The following is a 21,476-nucleotide window of genomic DNA, read 5'->3' as shown; positions in this document are numbered from 1 at the left end:
TGTAGGTTTTGTTTTTGCTGAGACTTTATGCTTTTCGTCTTTATTTTTATGAGTTGGTTTGTTAACTTTCTTTGTGGTTACCATGAATTTTATCCTTATCTTTATAAGTTTGAAGCAGTCTACCCTTACTTGGTATCGCCTCGCCTTCCTCTCCATTAGAAGGTTCTATACCTGTGCCGTTTATTCCCTGCAAAGAAGTCATCTTGAGGACCAAGGTGGGCTTGACCTAAGCCATGGTATTTTCAATCACCTCATATGCATACGAAAGCTGGACAATGAATAAGGAAGACCAAAGAAGAACTGATGCCTTTAAATTATGGTGTTGGCAAAGAATATTGAATATACCGTGGACTGCCAAAAGAACAAACAAATCTGTCTTGGAAGAAGTACAGCCAGACTGCTCTTTAGAAGGGAGGATTGTGAGATGGCCTCACGTACTTTAGACATGTTATCAGGAGGGACCAGACCCTGGAGAAAGACATTATGCTTGGTAAAGGGAGGGTCAGTGAAAAAAAGGAAGACCCTCAATGAGATGGATTGACACAGTGGCTGCAACAATGGGCTCAAACATTGTGAGGATGGCGCAGGACTGGGCAGTGTTTTGTTCTGTTGTACACAGGGTCGCTATGAGTCACAACTGACCCGATGGCACCTCACAACAACAAGCGGCACAAATGGTTTGCTCTCTGCTACTAACCAAAAGCTTGGTGGTTTGAATTCACCCAGTGGTGCAGTGAAGAAAGCCCTGGTGATCTACTTACATAAGATTATAGCCACTGAAAACCCTATGGAGTGCAGTTCTACTCTAAATCATGGGGGGGCCCCATGAGTCAAAATGGACTCGATGGCAACGGGTTTGTTTTTTTTTCCTTTTAATACACGAATAGAAGCTATAGCTCTTGGGGCTGAAATGGCTTTTGGAGACCATTTAGTTCAGTGGGTTCAAACCTGGCTGAGCATCAAAATCTCTTGTGTAACTTCTAGAAACCGATTCCGGAGCCCCTCCCCAGGGTCCTGATCTGCTCCAGGGTGGATGTCAGGATCCTGCATTTCTAGAGGTTCTCAGAGCCCAGAGAGTGGAGAGAGCCTGGCCGAAGCCACATCGATGGCTGTTCACAGCGAGTGTGCACTAAACAGCGTCGCTCTTCTCCTCGATGGTGCGCTGCTGACCGTGCTCCTGCCTGTCCCCACACAGACCAATGCCCTGCCAGCGGCACAGAGCACTGGGACGTGGGGCTCAGGGCTGCAGGGGCACCACCCCAGGAGACAACACGGCATCTGTCATCAGCTGGGGATGATGCGTGAGCCTGGTCTTTCATCTTTGTGCATTTCAGAAGAGAAATATGCATACATCTCAGCAGTAGAAGAAGAGTCTGGGTGGAGTCATCTGTGGACACTCGGCGGGAGGTGCAGCAACGACAGCTGCATTCGGGGGAGACGGAGCTGTGCCTTTGGGGAAGGGGCTGGTAGGTGAAGCTGGGGACAGCAAACACCTACATGGGCGCCACCTACAGTGGCATTGTCACAGCTGGCAGTCACTTGTGACCCGGTGTCAGATGCAAACTGGAGACCTAGGAGGAAGCTCCCCGTAGCCTGCACCTCGACCGCAGCCTCTTTCCTGGTCAGGAGGCAGATCCATGCCATCCATTTCAGAGACAGCAAGCAAAGCTGAGCTTATTCACCAGGCTTCACCAACGATTTTAAGCAGCAGAGTTGTGCTGATTGTACATCCGTGATGGGAACTCTACAAAAAAGTCGTGGCAATTCCCAGAAGGAAACCTCGCCCTGCCCTGGCACCACACAAACAACAAACCAAAAGAGAACGAAGCATTCTGATAACCCCAAACTTGTTATTTGTCATGAACAGATGACTCAATTACGGCTGCTTAAAAGATGGGTTTTCAAAACATTTGCCAACGAAAGCACACGCGTAGGTAATGTTTTGAATACGTGTGCTTCCTCACTCTTTGATGTAATGACATTACTAGAAAACGGATTCTTTTCAACTTTTCCTGTGAGCTGCTTGAAGATTCATCCTTTAATATAGTTATTAGGGCGATGACATAATATGGACATAAAGTTGCTCTCCGGGGAACAAATTATTTTCCACTGTAGGACGTGAAACTGTTAAAATCCAATTTGCTGTAAAAGCTTACAGAAAAAAACAAAAATCAATACAAGTTTTGCAGACCAAACTAGTTTTTGTGTAGCAGTGGCTGTACTGCCTTCAGAGGAGTTTAGAGTTTTGTACCCTTTAGTTTCTATAACATCTGCTGTGAACCCATTCTGAATTTTAAACTCTCCTTTTTTTGTAATACAGGGAGGTGGCCTACATGAGATGTACATGCAAAGAAACCAGGGTTCACCAACACGGTGCCTTCCAGTCAGCTCTGAACGTTTCTTATCACAAAACAATTCCAAAGCAAACGTTCCAAATGCATACCGATTTGTGGCAAAGTCTAATTTTTTCCTCCTTTAAGACAATTTTTGTTTTTTAAACAAAACACATATGCTGTCGTTAGCTGCTGTTGTTTTGGCCCCAACTCCTGATGACCTCGTGAACGATGGACTAAAATGCTGCCCCATCCTGCATCACGCCCACAATTGGTTATGAATTGGACCACTGTGATCCATAGGGTTTTCACTGGGTGATTTTTGGAGGTAGGTTGCCAGGCCTTTCTTCCTAGTCTGTCTTAGTCTGGAAGCTCTGCTGAAACCTGTTCAGCATCAGAGCAACACGCAAGCCCCCACTTATAGACAGGAGGTATCTGTGCTTGAGGTGCCTGGGAATAGAACCCCAGGGTGGCTGGGAATAGAACCCCAGTCTCCGGCATGGGAGGTGAGAATTCTACCACTGAACCGCAAGTGCCCCATATTTTAAGGACTTAGAATGATAAAAATCAAGTTGGTCACGTGCATCTGACTAGAAATTAGGAGGACCTGTAATTCGGCTTAGATCCAAAGCTCAGCCTTGCTCTGTCCTAACAAGTCTCATCTGCCAATGAGCTCACGACAGAAAAGCTGCTGAGACGAGGCTCCTGGGGCAGCCAGAATAAGAATGCCCCAGGATTCTCCCTCAGGAGACAGCCATCTGTGAGCCTGGGCATGGATAAGGCAGACAGGGCTACAGGCCTCACCCGGTGGCTGCTAGCATCTCTGGTTAGACACAGGCCTGTGGTAGGAAGTCCAGGCACTCGAGGTCCTTCCCTCCGCTGCCCCCTCAGCTCCTTCACTCACCCTGGCACCTGAGAAATGGGGACACCTCGGGCCACCCCTCCTGCCTCACACACGAGAAAACCGGGGCCTAGAGCGGCGACTCGCCCCAAGTAGCCAAGTGGGTGTAGCATAGCTCCCAGAGAACCTGGCCTGGACAGCCAGCCTGGCTCTGGCTCTGCCCCCGCCCCACTAGGCTCTAGAAGGTTCCAAGAAACATGGACATGCAAACAAGACTCTCACAACAAAACACAAGACACCACCAGAGCTACCCACCACTGTAAGGCTCCGTCCCTCTAAGCAAACACTCAGAAGGTCACAGGAGCGTGAGCAGAAAAGCAAGACCATATGCAGAATTACAGCTAGCAAATTACCGGGAGGACCCACACCACACCTGCCCCAAAGCCAGGGAGAGCAGGAAGCGTGGGTGCCCTGCAGCTCTCGACTGGCACCTTTCCCAGGGACTGCACTCACTGGACGCCCCGGGACAGGCCCCAGCGTGAGTCTCCCTAGGTTCTCGAAGGCTTCCCACCTCCAAGCTTGCCCCTGATGCTGTGTTCTAGCAAGACCAGGAGGAAGGTTCTCCAGCAGCCAGTAAACTGACCACAGCGAGAGAAGAGATCTTGCTCATATGCAAGACAAGATGTTCTGAGCGCTGGAATCCAGGACTGCAGCCCAGAAAATGAGTTGGTCATTCAGTGGTGGGCGAGGGTGTCCAGGGACAAATGTGGTCATGTGCACTTTGGCTGGGTCCAGGGCCTCTCATGCAGGCCAGGGATGTGTGCTCAGGGGCCCAGGTGGACCTGGCTGGGGCCGGCCTTCCTCGAAGCCCCCAGCCCTGCAAGGCTGCCCTCAGACACATTACCTGCCAGGCAATCAGGTCCTTGAGCTTCTCGATCTTCTCGTGGCTCTCTGGGTGCTCCTGCAGGTAGCGCTCCGTGAAGAAGGCCTGTGGGCACAGAGATGCTCAGCTCAGCCCTCACCCACCTGCTGGGTGCCAGGCCCCGGCGATGGAGCACCCACACTCCCCTGGACCCACAGCAAACCTTCCAGTGGGGCCAAACTCAGTAAATGGTGTTAACGGGCAGCCAAGAGGGGTGCTCACAGTGGCACCCCAATCCTTGGAGACCAGCAAAGCCACAGTTGACCTGGACCACTCGGTTCAGCCAGTGGCAGCTCACACGTCCTCCATGCTGGCTAACCGCGTGCTGTCATCCCACCCTGTGTCTGCCCCAGGCCTGACCTACACCCAAAGACCACAGAGCCCTAAGTCCCCCTGTCCGACGGCCGTTACTGCCTCCTGGCAGCCTGCTCTCGCGCAGGGCCCTCTGCTTTCATTTCGACTTTGTCTAGATCAGGGGTGGCGCCCGGGTGGCACAGTGGTTGAGAGCTCGGCTGCTGACCAAAAGGTCAGCAGTTTGAAAACCTATGAGGCAGTTCTACTCTGTCCTATAGGGTTGCTATGAGTCAGAATTGACTTGATGGCAGCATGCTTGGTTTTTTTTATAAGACCAGGGTCAGCAAAGTAAAATAATTTCAGCTTTAAGAGCCACGTGGTGTCTGCTTCAAGTACTCGACTTGGCTCGTTTTGGAAAAACAGCCTTCTACAATACTTCAACGAATGGGTGTGGCTGTGTCTAAGAAAACTTTATTCACAATACAGGGGGCAAGTCATCGACTGGGGGCCCCTAGTCTACACCACACCCATGTGCTTCAACTTCTGCCTGTTCCTACTGAGCTGTTTTCCAGAGGTGACCTGGCCCCTTCCCCGTCCCAGCCCAGCCTCGCTCTTCCTAAATATTCACACTCATTTGTCTTTCTCAAACACCGAACACTGTATCTTTTGGCCTTCAATGACGCCAGGCCCCTTTAAAGGCACCAAGGACAGCTCTCCAGAGCCCTGCTAGCCCAGCCTGAGGATGGAGGGCAATGGGGGGCCTCTGGCTCCCTGAGGATGCCCAGCGGAGCCCCGTCAGGCTGGACCCCTGCCGCCCACACAGCCTGCCTCTGGTGCTATGGTCCCCTTGGCTGCAGGCTCCGTCATTCTGGGATGAACCCTCATAAGACCGGGAGAGTGTCCGGACTCTGGGACAGCATGTGGAATCCTCCGTCTGTCCCAGGGCTGGGCTGTGAAGACAGCCGGCGTGCGCCACGTGCCTTTTCGTAGTTGGCGAAGCCGCCCATGACGGCGGGGTCCACGATGCCGTTCAGGAGCATGGAGAGCGGGTTGATGGGTAGGCTGGGGTCGTCCAGGTGCTGCTGCACCATGCTGTGGATCTTGTCGTTGGTCAGCTGCATCGTCTCGATGGCGTTCTCCAGGGGGCTGATTTCCACCTGCAGGGAGGAGAGGGCAGCGTGAGGTCACGTTGAGGCTGTTCCACGCCGGGACGCTCAGCTCCCAGAGCCGCTCCCAAGGAGAAACCTCTGCGAGCTGGAGAGGCCACTGACTCCTCTATGCACCTTTCTGCAAATAGACTTCTGGGGTGCGATCACTTAGGGCCTGACCAAGACCAGACGTTTCATTACCAGTGAGCGCTCCTAGAGATGGGGTCTAAGTGTCAGTTACTAAACGGAGACAGCAAGGCGTCTAGCTCTGGTGGGTGTGTGCATAGGTATGCGCGTGTGTGTGCATATACGTATGAATGTGCATTCACGTACGTGCATGTGTACATGTGTGCACGCAAGTGTGTATGTGTGCCTGCATGTGTGTGTATAAGTACTTGTGCATCTGTGTATACATGCACACAAGTGTGTGGTCATCCCAGGAAAACACAAGGCCCTGAGTGGGGCAGAGAAGGCTTGGACACACCCTATCTGCTTCACAACAAGACTTTTTCTTTGCTTATTTTAAAGGTGGTTATGATTTTAGGGGATTTTGAGGAACTTGTCACTATCTCGAGGTAGAGATGGCCTGGACATGCTGCAATGCACGCTGCACCTGTCAGGCCGGGAGGGGCAGAGGGAGAGCCCTATGTCTCAGCCCAGGGCTGTGGAAGGAGGGCTCCCCCTCACCACATCCTTGAATAGGACCTCACGCCTCATCTGCAAGCCTGCATGCGTCAGTAGGGTGCTTCTGTGCAGGGGCAAGAGGCCCACCCATCTGTCCCTAGCACCCTGACCCCGCCTGCACTTGTACTTCCCCTCTGGGCCCTCGGGTCCTGGTGGGGTCCCAGTCTCACCCTCCCCTCTGGGCCCTCAGGTCCTGGCAGGGTCCCAGCCTCGCCTTCCTCCCTGGCTCAGTCCCTGGGGGCATGTGAGTGTGGCTGGGCCTAAAACAGCAGCGACGCCTCCACCCAGGCCACGGGCTCCCAGACCCAACCTCTTAGCAGGCAAGGCCACAGCGACCACACCCAGGGGTGGCCTCAACACTGGATGACAATTCTGACCTCCCCAAAGGAAGCTTGGTGGCCCCACCGGAGCTCAGGGACCTGGGAATGGGGAGGCAGAATCTCTCGCTTTCTTCTCGCTTGAGGGGCGTTCTGAGAAGCCAGGGAAGGGAGGTGGCAAAGCAGAGATGATCAGAATAAACAGACAGCTGCTAACTGCTAGGTCCTAGCTGACAGTCCTCAGCCAGGTGTGGGAGCGTCCTGACAAGGCTGTCGGCTCGCCCACGCGGGTCTGCACCAGGGGGACACTGCCCCGCGGAGGGTGCAATGTGCAAACACGGGGCTGTGCGTGCACTGCCGGGAGCCTCCTTGTCACATCCTGACAGCAGGACCATAGAAATGTTCTCACACACTGCCGTGCCTTGTCAGGTTCTAGAACATTCTATCCCAGGCACACAACTCCGCCAACTGGACACACGCCAACTAGTATTCCAATGTGACCGATGCTAACTCACCCTTGTCCACCTCACTGGCCTTAACAAAGAGCAGCCTCCTATCTTTATCAAACAAACAAGGCTGCTGCTGCCCCCGCGGACACCCACAGTGGCTGTCCCAGAAGGCACAGAGGGGGCTTTGACAGGAGGACCTCTGTCACGCCATTCTGGGAATATTTGGCTTCCAGCCTTCTTAGTCCGTGAAAAAAGGCAAGTGTGGCTTCTAGGGAACTACATCCTTACAAACGGCCAGGGCTCAAGTCGCCTCCTCGAGCTATTAGCGCCTATAGCCCGCAGCCTGGCTGGCTCAGAGAATCCCTGATTACAGAGGCTTATGGGAAGCAGCTCATTATGAGGATTAGCGCCTGTCTGTGTGAAGGGCCTGCTTTCTCTTATACGCACATCACAGCCTCCCCACGGGCCAGCGAGGGGTTGCATTTTTACCACTTGGTGAGCTTCTCCTGACAGACTTCCCTGAGACACGCACTGTCTGGGAGCCACGGGGGTGTGGAATGGGGCAAAGGTAGAGACAAGGCAGAGCAGAAGTGAAAAGTGCCCCACGAGGAACCCCCGAATCTACTGCCCTGAGATCATCTTTAAGCCTGGAACCGAAACTATCCCATGAAGTTACCTTTCAACAGTTTAGCTCAGCAGTAAAGACTGGTCACCTTGAGCAGTGGGCTCTTGTAAAGCATTATCTGTACGAGATCCAGCTGACAACCAGCACTCTGAAGCGTTGAGGGGACAGAGGGTGTAAGTCAACGGTGGTGAAACACCACGGGTCGAGACAGAAAGAATGGTGACGCCATGCGAAGAACGTAACCAATGTCACTGAACTGTCCAGGCAGAACACGTTGAATGGGTCTATGTTTTGTTATGTATATTTTCACCAAAAATAAAGAAACAAGAAAGAAAGAAAGAAGGAAAAGTGCCTCAAGAGAGGGGCAGACAGACAGCTCTAGGCGCTCAGAGTGGAAGGAAGTGGCACCCATCTCAGCCCGCGGAGTGGTGAGGCTTGGCAAATCGGGGGCTCGCTCATGGAGTGGCTCGGAGTTTGAACCAGCATGAGAGACTAGAACAGAGCAAGGTTACGAGGCTGGGAAGAGAGGTTCAAGCCACATCCTAGAAGCAAACCAGGCGCTCCGGGGAGGACTCACTGTCAGCTAAAGGGGAAGCACCGCGACTTCGGGCAAGGTGGTGCTAGAAGAACACAAAGCCATCAAGACACACAAACAAAAACTTACACTTTCTATTTGGATCTCTTTACACTGGCAATGCCACGGCAGCCTAACATTTCCACAGACTGAAGAAGGATTTGCTGTCCCCGATTCTGACTCACGTAAATGCAAAAGTCCCATAGCTCGCCGAGGCAAAGCAAAGTTTAGTTAATTAGATGCAAATCATTATTTAAAAAAAACAATGCTGCAGAGGGGTATATTCTCAAGCTATTTTTACTCGAAATGAGCAAAGTACTATTAATTAAGTCCTTTGTCATGTAAATGGAAAAACTATCAGTAAGAAAGAGCTTTGAAAGTGTATGTAAATTAGAAGCTGTCTGAGACTTCTCATGGACTTCACCCAAAGAGCTGGCAAGACATCACAGAGATGACTGAAATGAAATATTCTGTGAGAAATGATATCTTGGCTCTGGTTTCTCATGAGCTAGCATTGGTTGGGATTACACAGCATTCCCAATGAAACATTCGTGGAAGGAGGTGATGTTCTGGGGAACATAGAGGGTGATGACGGTCACGTCCTCTCTGACCCGGGAGCTTGCAGCGGGCACCAGATGGCCGTCCAGGTGAGTAGGGTGTTTCTGGTTGCATAAGGCTGAGCAGTGAACAATTCCTTCTTCCTTCTAGGAGGCATGCTTACCATGAAAACGGACTTGACCTCGAACCACCTTAAAATCCCCGGCAGTTTATATGCAGTCGTATATATGGTTCTTTCAATCCACATATTCTGCAAAGGAAACGCACACACCACATTGTCAGCAGAAGGATGACAGCAGGTTGACAGGTTTGGTCCCAGTGGAGATTTACTCTGGAGAAAAGACCTGGCGATCAGTGGCGTCACTGGGGTGGGTGTCACCCGGGTGCCGTAACTACCCCCCCGACACCTCCTCTCGTACCAGACAAACAGAATCCTCGGTCATTTTTTTGTACTAATGTTACTCGTAAATCATAATTCCCATACATCACTTCTCTTCCTTTAACTACTACTTCATTCTCAAAAAAGTTATTGCTATAGGTTCACAAATAGGAATTACCACAATTCTGTAGCTAAAACACCAGAAAATTTGACAAAATCAGCAGCTATGAAAATACTGGCAGCAATGAAAATAACAGCGCGTGCTTAAAGCCCGTGCAGAAGAAACCACTTGATTCGATCCAAGAGCCTTACCCTCTGCAGAGTTCGGGGGCATCGAGCCGCCACGCCAAGCTTCTGGCCTGGCGTGGGGCCGGTCTCCCAGCCCCTGCCTTTGACGCCAGGCTCCCTACAGAAGGGCTGGAGCCCAGCATCCCACTACCATGGGCCAGGGGTGGATTAACCAGTAAGCATGGTATGCACTGGCTTAACAGTGTTTACTAAGTAATCTGTAGTGCACAATTCCACATCTTTGATGTGGTGAAAACCAGCTCAAATTGTGCACTACAGATTAGTAAGTAAGTACAATTAAGCCTGTGCCTACCTTGCTTATTGGGTAATCTGGCCCTGCTAGGGGATAAAATCCCCAGACACGTATCTGGAAGCCCGCGGCTTTGTCAAGCATGTGAAGGACTAAATCTGCTGGCAACTGAAAGCCTCATCCCTTTGTGAGGACCTAACGGGGCCACGAGGGGATCTGGGGTCATATAGAAGCAGCACAGCCTCCACGGCTCGCGTGTCAGGAGTCCAGGCTATTCTTAGCTCTACCCCCGATCGGCTCTGCACCCTTCAGCAACATGCTTGACCTCTTTGTGTCTATTTCTTCACAGTATAAGAATATATGTACTTCCAGATGCGAGAGGCGAGGGAAACATGAGAACTGCTCATAAACCCCACAGCCAAGAGACATACGTAAATGACAGTGTTACTGTGGGAATGACAGTCACAGGTGTAGGCTGACCAGAAAACACCGCTTAGCGTCGGTGTCCAGGTTGGAGGTGCCGAGGCTGCCTCCAAACCCCTGCTATTACAGAAAACGCCACAGAGAACACCCCAAATAGATCCAGGGTGCCAGCATAACCAAGACATAGGGTCTGGGTCTGGAAATCACCAGAATGTAAGAATGGAGGAGTTCCTGGGTGGCGCAAACAGTTAACCTCAGCTGCTAACTGACAGGTGCCATGGAAGGAAGTCCTGGTGATCTGCTTCTGAAAAATCAGCCACTGAAAACCCTGCAGAGCACCGTTCTACTCCGACACACACGGGGTACCCATGAGTCAGGGTCATAACTGGAGAAGGACGCTACAGTCTACCTGACACAAACTCTGCATTGACGCACAAGGAAGCTGGACGCAGGGCAGGCCGGGAGCTTCCTGGTGCTGCTTCCCAGGACGGTGACAGGAGATTCCACGGCATTGCCCGAGGATCCCAAGACTGCAGGAAATCGGGGCACTTTGCAGGGAGGGTGGGTGCAGTCCTTGCTCAGTTGAGGGAACCCTGCTGGAAGTGCTCTCAGCTTCCCCTAGGGTCCGACCCACAGGTGCTGATTCATTTTTGAACTCCTGCACCCAGACGCCTCCACCCCACAGGCTGGGGGCTGCCTCTCCCGGGGTGCTGGTCCTCCTCAGGGGCCCAGGGGAGAAGGCCTCCCGAGAGGTGGGCCCGCTCGGGGCTTTCCCAAGGAGGTTTTCAGGCAGGAAGAGGGGGAAAACACTCACTTTTTATAAACTGTGCTTTATTTGATGTCTTATACAGATGGAATCCATTAAGCCAGTGGATGTCTATTTTTAAAACGGCAGCTAGAACCTGTTAATATTTCATTACGATAACGCAGTGGTTTTCAATGGGGAACATTTGGCAATGTCTAGGGACATTTTTGGTTGTCAAATGGGGGGTTGCTACTGGCATCCAGTGAGAAGAAGCCAGGGATGGTGCTCGGCATCCTACAGGGCACAGAACAGCCCCAGAACAAACCATCCGCCCAGAAACAGGACTCTCCGCTACAGTGAAGTTCAGGCACCAGGCCCTGAGGGGCGAGGCAGAGACTCGGGGTCCTGGGCCCTGTTCACCTCCTGCCTTATCACCTGCAGTAAAGCCACGGGACGTCTCTGCACACGGAACAAGAGGTAACCGTACCGGCCACCGTACCCAGGGCTCCCAGGACGGGCAATGCAGACACACCCAGGAGGGAAGGAAGGTGGGACCCGCACGGATGCAGCCGGCCCTTTAAAGCACTTGTCACCTTGTTATCAATCATCAATACCTCAGTGACAGACTTTGTGAGATGTTCACAGTTAACTGAACCTGAAGGAGTAAGACATTAGATTTCCGCACATCAATAGATAAAGACATTTCATTCTGCACTGCGATGACGTTTCTGAGTCCCCACTTCCCCACAGGCAGTTTCGTTGTTGGTAGTAGGATGGATTGATTGATTATTTATTTACTTACCGCAAATTCATTGTCTGGGTTTTTCTCTCCTTTCCGGATCGGCCGAGAATATTCAAATCGCTGCACCTCGTTCACCCTGTAAAAACTGTACAGAAACAGACAAGTTGTTAGACATTCAGCCGGCAAGCAGCTGATTTGCTTTTGGACGTGGGGTCCAGTGGAGCCTCAGGAGAGGTCACCACAACCCATAAAATATCCTCAGCCTTGATCAGAGGCGATAGCCGAGGCCTCTTCTCCCCACCAACCTTGGAAGAGAGATGTTGGCAGGTGGACAAACTAACCTGAGTGTTTGCCTCGGCCTGGTCCCTGCCCGCCCTCCAGGGAGAAGAGATGCTGAGTAAGAGTGAAATGGGCAAAAACAGAAAAGGTGAAGCGAAGGGCAGAGGCCCTTAGTCTCAATTGACGCTTGTTGTTGTGGTTTTTTAAGGTCTTATATGCTTTAGTTTCAGATATGCAAAATGCAGACTTTACAGCCATCAAAACAGAGGCGTGAATGGAAAAACAGCCAGCCTTCCTCCCTGGGGGAGGATACAGCAGTCGCTGGTGTGGGAGATTTATTCCCCGTCCTCACTGACGTGCGGGTGAGCTCCCCCATCAAAGGGACGTATCTGAGCATAGTCCACGGGTCACTATTTGCCCCTGGGGAAAAAATGTGGCAAAACTTAAAATGTATGACGTGTAAAAGCAACCTCTCACAAATGAACAGATTCTGGGTTACCTTCCATTACGGCTGACGAGAGGTTAGAGAGACAGCGGTGAATATGGCGTGAGAACATAAACCGCCGAACTTCAGGACGCTAAACAAGCGGATCCTGAGGAACACCAGGTCAGCAGAGGTTAGGTTGCTCCCCAGCACACGGATCAGACAGAAAAGAAAATTCTCAGCATCAAAGAAACATCTGCCGGAGGAAGATGTTTCCACCATTGCTAAGTCAGATGCAGTCAAATTAAGAGGCATAAAATCTCACTCAAATTTGGACAGTTGGCTTGTGAGTTTTAGAAACCCCCTCATAATCCCATATTATGTCCTCGCCTTGCTGTAGGGGTGGAGAGCTCTTCTCCAGAAGGAAATATCCAAATCCCCTTTAAACCCTGTGCCGTAGAGTCAATTCTGACTCATAGCGACCCTAGAGGACAGAGTAGAACCACCCCATAGGGTTTCCAATGCTGTGTTCTTTATGGAAGCAGACTGTCACATCTTTCTCCTGAGGAGCAGCTGGTGGGTTTGAACCATTGACCTTTCGGTTAGCCCCTGAGTGCTTAACCACTGTGCTACCAGGGCTCTTCAAAGTCCCTTTTACTGCATTTTAAATAGGAACGCTCAGGCCACACCTCAGAGGTTCTGACTTGGAGTTGCTGGGGGTAGGGCTGGACTAGTGCACCACAGAAAAGGCCTATAGGGGGTCTGAAGTCCCTGGGGGAGGGGTGCAAATGGTTAATGCAGTTGGTTGCTAACCCAAAGGTTGGAAGTTTGAGTCCACTCAAAAGTTCCTCAGAAGAAAGGCCTGGCGATCTACTTCCGCAAGATCAGTCATTGAAAACACTACGAAACACAGTTCTACTCTGACACTTGGGGGTCGCCATGAGTCAGTCGACTCGAAGGCAGCTGGTTTACAGGGGAGTCTACAGAGCTCCGTAGGTCTGTAAGGATACTAGAGAGCCTCTTCCTTCCTGAGTTCTCACTGGCTAACGACTTCAGGACAGGGGTATCCCACGTACCACCTGGCCGCAGGTATTAACTCCTTCCTCCACCTCTTTGGGCGCTAAAAATAATTCGCTTCCCTTGCTCTTCAAGGTAGATGGAAAGAGCATCTAGAAAGCTAACAAAGGGCTAAAATTCATCCTTTAAAAGTGAAGTTATTAGTGACAGACCCATACGTAGCTACTGCTCATCCTCTCGTTGGGTAAGAAAAATGAGGTGTTTACCTGACAATTTGCTCTGAAACCGGCCTGTGAAATTTAGGGGGCAAATCGAGTTTGGGTTTTACTGTGAAGCACTGAATGTCTGAAGAGGAAAGGGGTTAAGGAACAATAAGGCAGTGAGGACATCAATCCCACACGCTGCCCCAACCTACGCCCAGCCATCCACAAGCACGGTGTCTAACCACCCCACAGTCCATAAGGCCGCTCTTCAAGGATACACTGGCCGGGAGAGTTTTTAACTTCGTCGCCTGGTGGGGACGTTGTCTTCATTTTCTCAGCGTTTGGGAACTGAGTTAACAGCCGAGCTTCGAAATCTTCCCGGCGTTCATACTCCTTCCCTCGGTAAATGAAAACTTTCCCCTGGAAACAACAACATTCATTAAATAGTACCAAAGGAAAGGTACGTACACGTACACACACACACACACGTACACACACACACACACACACACACACGCACTTATTAAATATATATATATATATATATTTTAATGTCAATTTAATTTGAGAACAACTTGTAATTGCACTGTTCTTATTAATCAGAAACACAGATATGTAATTCACGCAAGTCAATGCTTCGTAAGAAGCCCTGGACACAACATTACTGAAGGCTGGAGATAGGTCAGTCTTAACAGTGACAATCAATTACAACTCTAGGGAAGATCAAGAGCCATTGGAGCCCATGCAAGAGTGGAAACGGGATGGCTAGAAGGGGCCAAGGAGCCACGCAGGTGATAATGGCATCCGTATGCTTTTTCGGTTGGGCCCTAATTAAGTAGTTTTCATCCTGCCAAAAGGAATTTGAGAGAGCATGGTACTAAGATAGGCCTCGGAGCTGAGCACGGCCATCCCAGAGCTGCCTTCTGGGAGATACAGCTGAGAGAGGAGCAGAACCAAGGAAAAGGGGTCCAGACACAGCAGAAAGATACCACGCCCTTGGCCTCGCCTGATGGCGAAGGGAGTACAGCTTCCGTGCGGTGCTCAGAGTTGTTGCACGGATAATTACTCATCACCAACGACTGGATAAACAGAGCATCTCCTTCTGAGGACTGGGCTTTGTCCACTCAACTGACACTTGTGTCACCTCCGGACATCCCACGAGCCCACTGTGGGTTGTTAAAGACGGTGAGGGCCCTGCCAGGGGGAATGAAGTAGGTCAACTGTCTTCCTTACACAAGGCTGTCTTGTTGAGGCGTTTCTGTTTGGGTATAAATACGTCTGTAAGAAGAGTCCTTCTCCCACGATTCATCAGTTCTCCCCATTCCTCCACTGATACAGCAGGGAGCACTGAATGTCAGGCAAACAGAGGGTAGACGCCGTCATGCTATTGCTGGTTCCTGAAGCCTACTGCCCCCATCCCATCCCGCCCCATCCTAGAACGGCCTTAACCTAAACTGCAGCAAGGTATTAGGCTGGGCAAAAACTATGGGAGCACGAGGAATAGGGTCTGGTTTGTCCTGCCGGTCAGGGTGTGACTTGGTGGTGTTGGTGGTTCCAGTCCGGGGCACTGGGGAAAGGTCTCCAGATTGGGGGCTGGTTGAGTCCACTTGCACTCTTGCCTTGTCTATCATGAGCTCTTGATGGATGCTGGGGGTGGGGTGGGGTAGGGAGGAGTACAGGAGGATGGGGGAATGAGCAAGGGGAAGGGCGAGCGGGAGAATGAGAATAGCACATAATTGCATATGTATGTGTTTATCTCCTACTGACTCAGCATAAAGTCAAGTTGGAATTTTCTAATGAATTAATTTTCGAAAAGGTAAAGCGGGATCCTGTGGCAGTCAGCTCATTCCTTGTGTCGTCCCAGCATATTTGAGCTATTATAAACTACTGAAGAAGGAACTGTTTAAGAAGTGAATATATATTTTTTTCACTTTGTGCTTAGGTATGTATCAAAGTACCATTATGGAAGAAAAATGTTCTATTTCTCTCAAAGAAAATAATGGGAAACAGAAACCACAGTAATATGTAGTCTTAATTAGAAACATAAATATGCACTGTGGTTGTGTTCTAAGGCTAAGGACTGCTAAACATTTCAGGAATTCTTTCTATAAGATTTAATGTGTAACAGGCTACTATGAAGCTGGCATGCATTTATTACGTTTTACGCCAGGAGAAAGAGATAATAATAAAAGTGAATATAAAGGCTTTAATAGAAAAACTCTAGTGAGTTATAGGCGAAACACTGACAACATTTTCTAGAAATGTCAATTACTCCTCATTCTGAAGTGGTCCCTTCAAACATGAAAACAAGGGGCAAGATGTACTTATAAACAAGGCTATTTATTCCTTGAAGAAACTATAAATATTAACATGAATGCAAAAAATAAAAAAGATATTGAGGACGAGAAGGCAAAGGGACAGCGGGTTGGCTCCCAGAGGCTGTTCTCCTCTCCCAGCTCTGCATTAAGCGGCCAAACACCCGCCCGCTGTTTTCTACCGGCCAGCGCCATTGCAGATTGACCCATGACAGGTGGCCTGCGAAGCATAGTAAATATATCGCTGCAGCCCCACAAAATTATTCAGGTGTGGTGGCAGCGTCGGTTCAATATTAATCAAGCCCGTTAAAGCCTTTCTTCTCACTTTGCATGTCGGCCTGTTGACAGTGGAGACGACCTGGAGCCAACCCCGAAGCACCAACAGGCCCCCGGCTCAGGTGCCGCAAAGTCTCTCCCCCTTTGAGGGCACTGCATCCACACAGACAGGGCAGCCGCTGCAGCGCAGGATGCAGGGTAATCATTCCACAGAGGCGGACTGAGCGGTCTTAAATTATGGGCAGATCACGGTCCACGGGGGCCACACACTATGTAACCACATTGCCAGTCACCAGGATTTAGGCTCTCTCTCTCTTCTCCTCTCTTTATTTCTCTCTCTCACTCTCTCTCAGAAACACACACACACACACATACACACACGTGCGCGCGCGCAGAGGCACATAAGAAGATACTCACATATTAATTAAAGCCTAGGGCAGCAATGGGTTTTTTGGTTTATAGCAACATTAGGTGACTTCTACTCCACACTCATTATATCCTTCTGCTTTGCATTTTATTTAAAATAAAGTTAATTTCAACTTCCCCTCCCTCCCCAATTTAGGGATTATAACTGCACATCTTTATGCGTGTTTGGAAAGGAAGACTGTCTTTGGGATCAGGGCTTCTTATCAACCCCTCTCTCTGACATGCAATGCCTTGGGTGCATAATGAAGGCGACGGTTCACAAGAGGCAGCTGACCCAGCAGTGACAGGGACAGGAACAGACCTAGTCACCCAGGCAGGACACCGAGTGAGTGGTCTGCCAGTCCCCTCTGGACCAGGCCAGACAGGCGCAGGTCACTCGCTAGAGTCACGTGTAGAGTGACAGTCTTTGAGGGAACACCTGCCCCTGCTGGCACATGAGGGGCTGGCTCACACCACCAGTGACTCCTATGGAATCAGAAACAGCGGGGCCAAAGGAACATAAGCCCTGGGACTGGGCCAGCTCCTACCAGTTCACCTGCCCCAGGTAGCCCGTCTCCAGGTGCAAAGCTTCTGCTCCCCTAAAACCTGAGGAGTCAGGCCTGGCCTCCCAGGATGGGAAGAGAAAACCACATGTCATAAAGAAACGTCGTAAGAAATGACAGGATAGCATGACCCAGTGGCATCCAAGAATGTGTTTCTGAGAAACTTTTCAAAATTCTACTAGCAGACCCGTCAGCATCTATTCACACAATTTCTCCTTCAGCCTCATATGCGTATTGGGACATGGGCTTCAGCCACTGCTTCGATCCTATGTTAGACAGCGGGGGACAGTCCCAGGGAGGACAGGGATCCATAGTTTCAGCATCTTGACTACGAAAATCCCTTTCCAACTTTTCCTATCATTCAAAATAAACATAAATCTCAGAGTTCTTTTTAGAAAGCATCAGGTGGACAAGGTATCTGTAATAAAAGAGAATACTATCAAGCCTCTGTCCGGCAACCCGCGTGAACCACAGAGCTATCAGAGAAGGAAGAATCAGAAGACACCAAGTCCAAGTCCTTCCTCGGAACGGAAGGTCCCGTCTCCTGTAGAGTGATCTCGGCTCACACAAAGCACAACTGATACTTACCCGAAGGAATGTAGGCAGTCCTTGTCCGTAGTAGCCGACGGCAAAATAGTCAGGCTTGGGTCGTATCACTTTGACAATGTTTTCATAAAATTGCGCCTGTTTTTTCTGAAAGGAAAGAAAAGGAAATGCATTTGCAGGTTTGGATAGAGTATTTGAGCATCCATTCTTTTGGATTCTTCTCGTGGCATCTTCAAGCTTCGGGGGGTGGTGGTGCTGCTGCAGGCATCTGAATTTAGTCTGACAACCTATCTTTGGCTCTATTTTCACGCCCCCTCCATCACTCAGTAAGGGCATCTGGCCAAAAAAGCTAAATTCAGCAGCCAGCTGTAATTTATGGGGGTTTTCAGTAACTAAAGAAATATGGTTTTTCTTTTGATTAGATGGTAGGACTTTACTATTTAATAAATGAGTATAGATCAGATACTAGGATATATTAAAGAAGAATTTAAAGGAACAGAAATTGTTCTTCTCTAAATTAGTGGTAAACATTATTAAAGTTCCCATTCTCGTTGCTGTCAAGTCGACTCCAACTCATGGCAACCCCATGTGTTACAGAGTAGAACTGTGCCCTGTAGTGGTATCTTGGATGTAATCTTTACAGAAGCAGATTGCCAGGACTTTCTTTTGCAGAGCCACTGGGTGGGTTTAAACTGCCACCCTTTAGGTTAGCGGACAATAGCATACTATTTGCACCACCTAGACTCATTATTAAGATAGATTTGCTGAGCACAAAACTAATGGAATTAAAATGGCAGGAAACAGAAAGTCACTGAGCTCCCATGGCAAAAAAAAAACAAAAAACAAAAAAAAAAAAACGCTCTGGGCTCTTACCTCTTCACGCTGTCTTGTAGAGGGTCACAGTTTTAAACCAGCAGAGACTCTAGGTACTTAGGGCCACCAAGAACACTGTAAGTGTGCAGTCAGCAGTTGTTTACATAAAAATTGTTCATACAATTCTTTGAGTTTGGTCACAAAAGCTGACTCAGGAATAAAAAGTGGATACTCAGGGGCCAGAGTCAATCAGGAGATAAACTAAGAATGCTTCCCTGGACAAAATGGCGGATGAGCACGGCCATGGCCAGAAGAAGAATCACAACATTAAAATGGAAAGAGAAATTCCAGAAAACCAAATTGAGATCGCCGTGCTCATTCAAATGGAAGGAATAAAGACCTACCAGCAGTTCACTGAGCTGTTCATAGTCAAACATTTCGTTTTCATACTGCTCAGCAAGCTCCTTGCCCAAGGCGATGGCCTCCTCCCACATCTGTTGGGAAATAGAAAAGAGAGAAAGAGAAACCCAAACCTGAATCAAGCTGTCAAAGAGTAAAACAGGTACAACCTCATTCTTGAAAAAACAGCTTAGAAGTGCTTTTGATTAACAAGGAGAACTATAGGAATATAGCTAGAAAAACACAAATATTTCCTGGAAGCTCATTTCCTTTGGGACTTGACTGGGCAGCAGCTCACTGGTCAACCACTGGCTCGTCAATCACACAGGCCTCTGCCCACGGTCAGAGCAGTCTGTCCCAGGTCTGCACCCCGCTCTGGGTCCCATTCTCCATCTGTCGGAGCACAGCTTGGGTGCCAGTGAGAAGGAACCTCAGGGCGTGGAGACACTGTGGGGGCCTTTATGCAGAAACCAGAGACTTGAGTTTCTGCTTTCCCAAACTGTCACAATTAATAAATGCTATGTGGAAAATCAGTAACTCTGAGACCAGAATATATTTCAGCCCTAAATGAAGACTTAAAAACAGTTCCCCTAGAGAGTTCTGGCAAAATGGCGCTCTAGGCAGAGGCACCACGCCGTCCCTCCACAGCAAAGATCCGAAAAACTAAGCCAAACAGAGAATACAACAATCCTGAAACCCTAAAACATCAAATGAAGAGATAAAGAACTCAGCCAAGCACCAAATGGAATGAGAAAACTGACAGAGGACAGACAGCAAGGAGAGATTCATGCAGAGTTCCCCTACTAGCTAACGCAGCGCGGATACACCATCTTGGACTCCTATTGGAAACCAGCAAACAAGGGGTATGAGAAAGCAGCCTCATGGAGCTTCCAGCGGGAGACAAAACAACCGGTAATTGGTGATATACGCTTTCCCACCCCCCACCCTTCTTCACCCTGACTCGGCCTTCTCTGCTTCCCGTGGCCACAATCTCTTGTCCAGGAAGCACCGGCTGCTTCGATTCCATCCACCCGAACGGGCCGGCTCTCTGAGTGCCATTTGTTGGCTGCTGGTGTTGCTTTTTTTCCGCTTCTTTTTATTTCTTCCTTGCCTCTCCCCACCTCCCCCTCCTTTAGCTCAAGTACCTCGCTCCGTGCACCATCTTTGCTTCTTCCTGAGGGGCTGCAGAGCTCTGGTAATTTGTGATATATGCTTTCCCACTCTCTACCCTTCTTCACCCACACTCGGCCCCCTCTGCTTCCCACGGACACAGTCTCTTGTCCAGAAACACCAACCCGCACTAGCTGGCTCTCTGAGTGCCATTTGTTGGCTGCTAGTGTTGCTTCTTTTTTTCTGCTTCTTTTGACTTCTTACTTGCCTCTCGCCACCTCCCGCCCCCTTCGCTCTAGTACCTGGCTCTGTGCACCATCTTTGCTTCTTCCTGAGGGGCTGCAGAGCTCCGTTCGAGTGTGGAGCTGCTTCCCGGTCTGGGCTGCCTCGCTGGTGTGATCCCAGGGCTTTTGTTCGTTTATTTGTTTTGAATTGTTTGTTTGTATTCTTTTCGTTTTATTCAGTTGGGAGCCCTTTCTGGCCAGGCTGAGCTGCGTGGCAGGGAGACACCCCTTCGGCTTCCACAGACATGCAAAGGGATCCCTGAGGGCATTTCTTTTTATGCTGCTTTTTTTTTTTCTGTTTCTTTGGGGGCCTTTCTTGTTTTTTTTTAATTTGTTTTGTTTTCTTTTTCCTCCTTTTCCCTTTTTGTCTTTCTTCCTTGCTCAGTTTCTCGTGTCTCTATATCTTCCTTCTCTTTCTGTTCCCTGAATACCTGGCATTGTATACCTTTACGCCTTCTAGCCAGGCTGTATTGCAACACCTGAGAGTGACTTCCCCAGACCTCATAGCTGCACCAGTGGGATCCCTAGGAACTCTGCCGTTCTTTAACCTTTCTGATTCTTATTTGTTCATTCTTTTCTTTTCTTCCTCCTCCCCTTTCTGTTTTTCTCCATTTCATAGTCTCTCATTTTTCCAATCCAATGGCAAGCTCCCATAGCATTCTTTTTTATTTGTTTGTATGTTTTTGGCTCCTGTTCCTCTCTCCTCTCTCCCATATCCATCTTAGCTTCACACATAACAATCTCCCCACTGCATCCTGCCAACCTGCACCGTGCGCTTCACATCACACCACCCAAGCAGCACAGGCACGGACTACTGGAACCTGCCCTGCACTGATTACCGACCCGCTCTGGTGGCTGTAGTAAGAGCCACAAAGAACCCGTTCCAGTAACTCCTCTTCGGCAAGACCTGCCCTGCCATACAATATCTGAGAGACTGACCCTGCCAGTTGAAGAAGGAGGAGAAAGTATTGTGCCCACAGACGAGCAAACAACAAAGAACGCATAGTCTGCCTGCTCAGATATAGTAAAATTTTTTTTTAAAAAAAGGGATGAAACAAACAAATCTACAATCAATAAGCGAGAAAAATAACTACTGAATGCTCCGAAGACAGCAGACAATAACAAAACATTTACAAACACAGGACAGGATGGTTCCAGGAGGCGTCCAAAATGAAACACTAGATGACTCTCCTCTAGAAGAAAATGCACTAGAACTACCTCATAGCGAATTCAAATCTCTAATACTCAGAATTCTCCAAGAACTGAGGCA

The 21,476-nt window shown here is 49.5% G+C and overlaps 1 protein-coding gene across 1 annotated transcript in view; it reads right to left on the bottom strand.

The window, feature by feature from the left end:
- The window catches only part of DOCK1 (dedicator of cytokinesis 1), a 569,919-nt gene that overhangs the window by 31,646 nt on the left and 516,797 nt on the right, over positions 1–21,476 (bottom strand). The window contains exons 39-46 of the mRNA XM_023730055.1: positions 18,818–18,907; positions 17,643–17,747; positions 13,774–13,915; positions 13,559–13,637; positions 11,633–11,717; positions 8,909–8,995; positions 5,371–5,547; positions 4,079–4,162 (exon numbers count right to left, since the gene is read on the bottom strand). Coding sequence (XP_023585823.1) covers positions 4,079–4,162; positions 5,371–5,547; positions 8,909–8,995; positions 11,633–11,717; positions 13,559–13,637; positions 13,774–13,915; positions 17,643–17,747; positions 18,818–18,907 — 849 coding nt within the window. The remainder of the gene's footprint in view (positions 1–4,078; positions 4,163–5,370; positions 5,548–8,908; positions 8,996–11,632; positions 11,718–13,558; positions 13,638–13,773; positions 13,916–17,642; positions 17,748–18,817; positions 18,908–21,476) is intronic.

Source organism: Trichechus manatus, unplaced genomic scaffold (assembly GCF_000243295.1).
Source record: "Trichechus manatus latirostris isolate Lorelei unplaced genomic scaffold, TriManLat1.0 scaffold00031, whole genome shotgun sequence".
In the NCBI taxonomy this organism is placed as follows: domain Eukaryota; kingdom Metazoa; phylum Chordata; class Mammalia; order Sirenia; family Trichechidae; genus Trichechus; species Trichechus manatus.
The sequence above is the reverse complement of the archived record's forward strand: the minus strand, read 5'-3'. Positions and strand labels throughout refer to the sequence as shown.